This window comes from Lactuca saligna, chromosome 5, assembly GCF_052625555.1.
Source record: "Lactuca saligna cultivar CGN05327 chromosome 5, ASM5262555v1, whole genome shotgun sequence".
In the NCBI taxonomy this organism is placed as follows: Eukaryota; Viridiplantae; Streptophyta; class Magnoliopsida; order Asterales; family Asteraceae; genus Lactuca; species Lactuca saligna.
In genome coordinates this window covers 80,358,645-80,365,813 of record NC_136421.1, presented here as the reverse complement: position 1 = coordinate 80,365,813, position 7,169 = coordinate 80,358,645, and the positions used below count along the sequence as shown (strand labels likewise).

General features: G+C 35.6%; 1 protein-coding gene across 1 annotated transcript; it reads left to right on the top strand.

Moving 5' to 3' along the window:
• The first annotated feature begins 509 nt into the window (after positions 1-509).
• On the top strand, positions 510-1,088 carry LOC145045466 (uncharacterized). Its single transcript, XM_078993789.1, has one exon. It carries the CDS (start codon positions 510-512, stop codon positions 1,086-1,088), a length of 579 nt encoding a protein of 192 aa, XP_078849915.1.
• The last annotated feature ends 6,081 nt before the right edge of the window (positions 1,089-7,169 follow it).

Below are 7,169 nucleotides of genomic sequence, written 5' to 3'. Positions count from 1 at the left end.
TGAAAATAATCTCTAAATCCTAACCGTCTACATTTAGTTGATATCTAACATAGTAAAACCTATATAGACCGGTTAGCTTTTTTCTTCATTTACTGAAGTACACCGAAAATTGGGGTTCTTTTAAATATAAAATTCAAAATTGTTCGTGGTTGGATTTTTCGATTTTTGCATTTGGTTTTGCTTTTTGTATATGGGTCGAGAAAATTCATCTAGGTGATAGCAATATTTGAATACAAGATCTCTGGTGCTCTGATCTTTATCTATTTGGAAACCTTGTATGTTTATAATTTTGCAAGATTTATCAGATAAACATAATAGTAATTAAAGATATCGAGATCCTCAAACCATATTTAATTTGCACTACATATTCAATCACAAGTGCTAGTTGGGGTCGGTTGATTTTGTGACTATTATAATAGATTTTGGGTTACCGCCAACTATATATATGGACAGATCACGACATCATTCTTAGACACCAACGAACATAAACACAGTCCAAACATACACAAATGGATGCACTAAAAGCACTTCACTGTGAATTGATGATTATGAATGCTAAAAACATCCAACCAACCAACTCCAGTGGTTACTTGTTCGTTAGATGTTATCTTTTAGCTGGAAACAACAAAATGGTTCGTTTAGATAGCCAAGAAGTATCTCCAAACAAAGAATTTTCTATGAACGAATCATTCTCCTTGGACTGCATCGGGACGAAGCAATCCATGGACATGATCATTCACGGAACAATTGTCTTGGAGCTTCGTTTGAGGAGTAATACAGCAGCCATGTTTAGAGGGTCTCAACTAGTTGGAAGAACTGAACTGTCCTGGAGAGATGTTTTTGAGTCGCCAAACATGCAGATAGAGAGATGGGTGATGATGAAATCCAAGAAAAAAGACGTGAAAGCACCTTCTATTCGTATAGCTTTGAAGATTGAAACACCTTTTGGTTGTGGAGTAGATTTGGTAGAAAGGAAGAGGAAGAACAAATGGGACGAAAGATGTGTGTGCTGCCATAGTGATTGCAGTCAGAATACATGTCTTGACAGTGAGCTTTTTGCCATAGGAGCTGCTTTGGATGCTTTCTAGAGATATTTCTTGTTAGTATATTTGTAATTGGAGTAGGTGTTTATTTCTTCATTTTTTGCTTCGGCTGCGTGAAAATCACCAGACAAATATTTGTAGTGAATTGAAAATATATCCCGAAATCATTTGATTTAAACTTTTATTGCTTGTTTATTAATGCATTTCTTAGTGATCTTGATCGTATAAGCTTCAAGTGGAACATCCAGATTGATCAAATTTCAAATACATTGTTTCGAATAAAGTATAGTTAAGCTACTCATGACTCAGTTGAGGATTTTTAATAAGTTATACGCACGATTTAATTAAGGGGATATTAATATTTGAATAAAATTATGCTCACTATGTAAATCACTTAGATGATCATATGGTTATGTATTAGCGTTCGATAGATCTATCAGAATCTATCTATAATTCTATACCATAATATGAAACTGGATTGGACTCTTTTTAATCATTTATTGAGTTAACTTTTTGGATAACTTGGTCTTTTTTGGTGTAAAATATTATTGTTTAAAGTTACTTATGCTCATAAAATACCATTTTTATAATAGTTTTAATAGTATTTTATGAAGAAAAAAAACTTGTTATATTTTATAGCAATTTAAAAAAAAAAATTCATCACACATTTGTTGTAACATTTTTTTTTACTGAGCCAATTGGGCCGAAGTAGTAAAAGTTTGAAGGACAATACAATCGAACTTATAACTGTTATATGCCTTGTTTTAAACCTTTTGGGTTTATTGATTAAATATCTAATTGGTGTGAATTCTAGTTTTGTTTGCAACGTTTTTGTTTGTGAATTTAAAAAAAAAAAAAAAAAAAAAATCGGGATCATTTATTTATTTATTCTATTAACAACAAGATTATATTGAAAACTATAACTACAAGAAATCTTGACTTTACCGGCGACACCTTTAGCGGTGATATGAAGCAATAGCGGCGACATGTAATTGACGTGTTACATGTCGCCGCTATTGCCCCATGTGACCGCTAAAGGTGTCGCCGGTAATGCTCGCAAACGGCGATCCGCGTCAAATTACATCTATCCGTCCGATTTGTTTTCAATCCAATGGTTGTAGAAAACGCGTTGACTTTTCCTTCCAAGGAGTCGCCGCTATTGCCTGTCGCCGCTAATACTTGTGCAGATAACCTCTTTCCAGTTCCGTTTTCCGCGACTTTTTCTTCTGCTGTTTCTTTCCTTCTCTCGCTCATTTCTTGGATGTTGCTGCTCATTTTCATCAATTCACAAGTCGATTGAGTGGAGGACAAAGCTTTAAGCCGGTGCTAGCCCTCTTGCTGCCATAATACCGCCACACTGTAACACCCCAATTTTCATATATAAATTATATAACAAATAATCGTTCCCACATCTCCCAAAATCAATTAAGTACTTACTTATAAACTAAGCTACAATGGAAACAAAATAATATAAAACAAAGTGTTCAACTAAACAACATCGGGTGTTACGTCTTCGCGGAATTCCTCTGTAGACTTCTAGATCAATCCTTCTCTTTGAACTTTTTTCCAGCCACTTGCTAAATAGTTTCCTGGTTGCGCACATTTAAAGTATCTAAATGGGTAAGCCTAGGGCTTAGTGAGTTCGTGTTGTACATACATGTTCATCACTTAAAAAAATCAAACAGTTTTATCATATATGTTCAATAAATCATACAACAAATATATCACCCGATGACATAATTTAGGGGAACGATTAATTATCCAGAGAAAGAACCAAAGATTCATTTCCCTTCTCCTTGAGACAACTTATCATCCATTGTACTCAACTATTTTAAATATCCAAGGAAATAAGTATAAATCTCAATTCCCATCCCCGCCGATCACACACATCCGTCATGCTCACGGCGATTAAACACCTCACCCATTCCCACTAAAAAGGTACCAAAAAAAAAACACACATACACAATAGACAACAAATCCAAAATAATAGTCGTACGTAACCATACATATCATAAAACATACTATCAATAAATAAACAGAAACCACATAATAAACCATATGATAAACATTTATGTGCAAGCAACCACATAACACGAAAAAAAAGTCACCTAGTCGATGAGGCGCTTAGAATAGCCTATCCTCCGCCAACCAAACATCCTACAAATTTTAGCAGATACCCCTCAGTCAAGTAACCTATTCCTTAACAATTCATCCCCTATATTATTCAATGAGTTTGATTGAGTGACTCATGTGTTCCTATCGGCCAACGAAAATTTGTGATTCATCCTTTTTTTTTATGTGTCATTTCGTTAATGATATTTTAACATATACATTTTTAAATGCATCGACAATGTTTTAAAATACGTAAAAATAAATTAGCAAATAGAAATACCCAATAAACTAATGTTTCTTTTCCGTATATCTATAAAATTTGTGTTTATATGATAAATGCTTAAAAAATCATAAATTTAGTAAACACAAACCGAGTATCAATGTTAATTAAAAATACTACTAAAATAAATATTACAATAATATTCCAGTGACCATTTTGTAGATTTCAAACCTTTTGTTTAAGTGTATATATGGCTAATATCGGCCAAACTTTTAAAATGATTCAAATAACAGGGGGTAAACCTATAGATTATGAATCTAGTTTCAAAGAAGAAAACGTTTTGGTGTGGGTCAACTTAAATATTTTAAATTTAGTCAAATTAAATGGGATTTTCTTCACCCGAAAGCAAAGAAATATATTTCCACCATTTCTGTAAATTCAAGCCTCCATTTTTCAATAAAACCACGTAATAAATTTAGATAACGTACTCAAAAAGTTATCCCCATTTTCCTTTATCGTTACATTATAACCATAGCTCATAAATTAAATTTCAAACATCTAATTTGTTGGAGATTACCAACCAAATCAAATTTCCAATTTTGATACACGAATGCATATTTTCGGCCGAATTAGAAGACAAGGACTCAACTAGACACTGAAACACTACTACGCCAAACCAGATAAACAATGAATTTAACCTTAAATCAAAGGAACATACCTTACTTCCTAGCGAAATATCAAAAATCTTTACAAACTTTCTTCTCCAATTTCTCCCTTGATTCTCAATGATTTCTTGCAATTCCAGTGGGCATCCCACTCCATTTCTCAAGCCCTTTATAAAGCCTATGTTTGTAACCTTCCTATCACTGAAGAGTCTGAATTTATGCCTCCAATCAATGACGTTTTTAGAGTTTAATAGTCATAAATTAACCCTAATAATCATGTTAATAATTATTTTTCTATATTTTATATTTATATTTGTTTTATATTATTATTGAGTTATCACAAACTTCCCCCCTTCGAAAATTCCGTCCTCATAATTTGTATTAAGTAACAAATATGGGTATTTGGTCTTCATATCTCGTTCTCTTTCTAATGTTGCATTCGTTCTCTTTGTATCTCCAATCAATAAGTCGCCCCTCGAACTCGCTCCTTAAGAAGGTCGAATAGGTCGGAGACTCAACCAACCTTTACAAAATTGCACCTTGTCTTTCCATGAGGATTCGTTCAACATGACTTTATCTCCACCTGAAACACTATTAACTTCCTACATTTAACCACATAACCTTTTCCACAAGTATGTTTCACCCAATGACACAATTTAAAGGAACATTTTAGATATCCAGAGAAAGAACCGATGGTCCATTTCCCTTCCCACTTGGCACAACACATCCATTAAGCTCAAGCATTTAAATATCCAAGGAAATGAGTAAGATCTCAAATCCTATCCCCATCGGTCACAAAACGCCCGTTATGTTCCCAACTCTTAAACACCCATGTCCCCACTAAATGTGTCATCATACACCAGCTAAACAAATCTAAAAATTTTCCACTTATCCTCTACCATGGATTCTTTCTAACTCTTCTTCAATTCACCTAGTAGTCTGATGCTTACATCAATTCTCATCATTTTGAATCTTACTTGATTCCTTCCTTATCTTATGACTTAGTGTATAAGTGACAACGTTAACCTTCCGTAATCAGTAAAGATCTTACACCTTCTTTGACTTTTGGTAATCCATGCACATCTACAATGTCCCATCCTTTTCAAGTAGGTTATGCAACTATTAAATAAATCCTTTCATCCTGCTAGGACTTTCGAGAACTCCCTTACCAATGGTATATTTGTCACATAATCTTCTCCTATGTAGTACCCACGCCTGAACAATTTTCCTACTACAATTATGTTAGCATGGTTTTCGACAACTAAGTTATTCCTATCACGATATCAAAACCTCATAGTTCTACAAGTATAAGTATTAGAGGTGCAAACAACTGTCTATTTCAATCAAACAATAATCAAAATCCTTTCTTATTATTACCCAATGGTCATCGTCATTCTCTATTTCTAAAGAAACTTTTAAATTCCAGTATAGGCACTTACAAAAAGCAAAGAAAGAAAAATGTTTGCATCCACATCCAATAGCACCTATAATATATATTTACTAAGAAAGCACATGCCACTTTATCGGGGTATCATGAGCTTCCTGAGCTATCATATGGAAAACTCTTCCTTTTGACCTTGTCATTTCTGCCTTTTCATCTCCCGACCGATTCCCTTTCTCTGTCATCATGCGTTGATTATTCTTACCCTTATTTTGAGGACAATTTGACCTGATGTGATCTGGGGCCCCGCACCCATAACATACCTTTCCCATTTTACAATCTGAAGTGATATGTCCTATCTTTCCACATTTGTAACAAGTTCTTTGGTTCATATTACACTCCCCTTTATGGAACCGTTTGCATATAGTACATTGTTCTATCCCAGACTGTTGCTCATAGTTACGATCTGAACTAGAAGTCTTGCCTTTCTTTGAGTCTGTATTTAAATTTTCCAACTTCCTTTTTCCTGAATCCTTATTCTTACCCTGACGATTCTTTTCCCACTCTCGGCCTTCTGCGGCGTCTACAGCAGACTCGAAAGTAATTGGTTTTTGAATTTGCACAAATTCATAGATAGCTGTTATCAATCCCCAAATATAGCATTCCACCCTTCTTTCTTCTGTAGATACGTAAAATTCGGCAAACCTAGCTTTCTCTGTGAACTTAGTGGTGTACTCCCTCACAGTCATGTTCCCTTGTTCCAGTTTCAAGAATTCTTCCTCTAACTGTTTTACCACTATTCGAGGGAAAAACTTTTCTTTAAAGATTCTTAAAAACTCATCCCATGACATGTTCTTGGCCGCCTCACGCCCCTTAACATCCTTCACCATGCCCCACCAATGTATTGCCTCCCCATTTAACATTTTCACAATATAAATCACCTTGTCCTCATCTACACACTTGCTAGTATCAAATGTGCCCTCAATCTCCATAATCCATGTTGATGACAAAACGGGATCGATCTATCCATTAAATACGGGTGGCTTACAATTCATGAACGTCTTGTAACTACAACCTCGCCGATCGTGGTTGTCATGATGCCTTGAGGGTTGTGCAATACTTGGTTCACGATATATATTTTATGTACTGTACTCATAGTCTTCTTCACCTCCACCCAAGTTACATTCATACTCTCCCATTATTGCTTCTCGTGCCTAAGCAACTACATCTGGAAAGGTAGCGTGTATCGCCCGAGCAATCTCATCAACCAACTCTTCTCTAGTGATCATGTTTGTCGTACGGCCCCTTCCGTGACCTCGACCTCGGCCTCGACCGTGGTGGGAGCCGGAGCTACCTTGGCCAGATGGTGTAGCTATCGGTGCTGTTACAGCTCCTCACCCTCTTCCTCTACCCCTGCCTCCCCCTCTTCCTTGGCCACGTCCTAGACTCGCATTAGGGATCAATGGAGTTTCCGGTACATCTCCAGGTGCTCTAACATAAGCTCCAACTGGAATTTGTTCTTCCACAGGGGTCACCCTAGCAAACCTTCCAGATCTCCTTGAAGACATGATACCTACACGTGAGATGTGGTCTAGTTTAGTCGTTTGATTACCTCTCGTTCCTTCTGTTTAAGCTTAAGTGTTTATGAAAACACCTAATCTGCTTAAACAACTCTCTGATACCAACACCCCAATTTTCATATATAGATTATATAACAAATAATCATTCCAACATCTCCGAAGATCAAT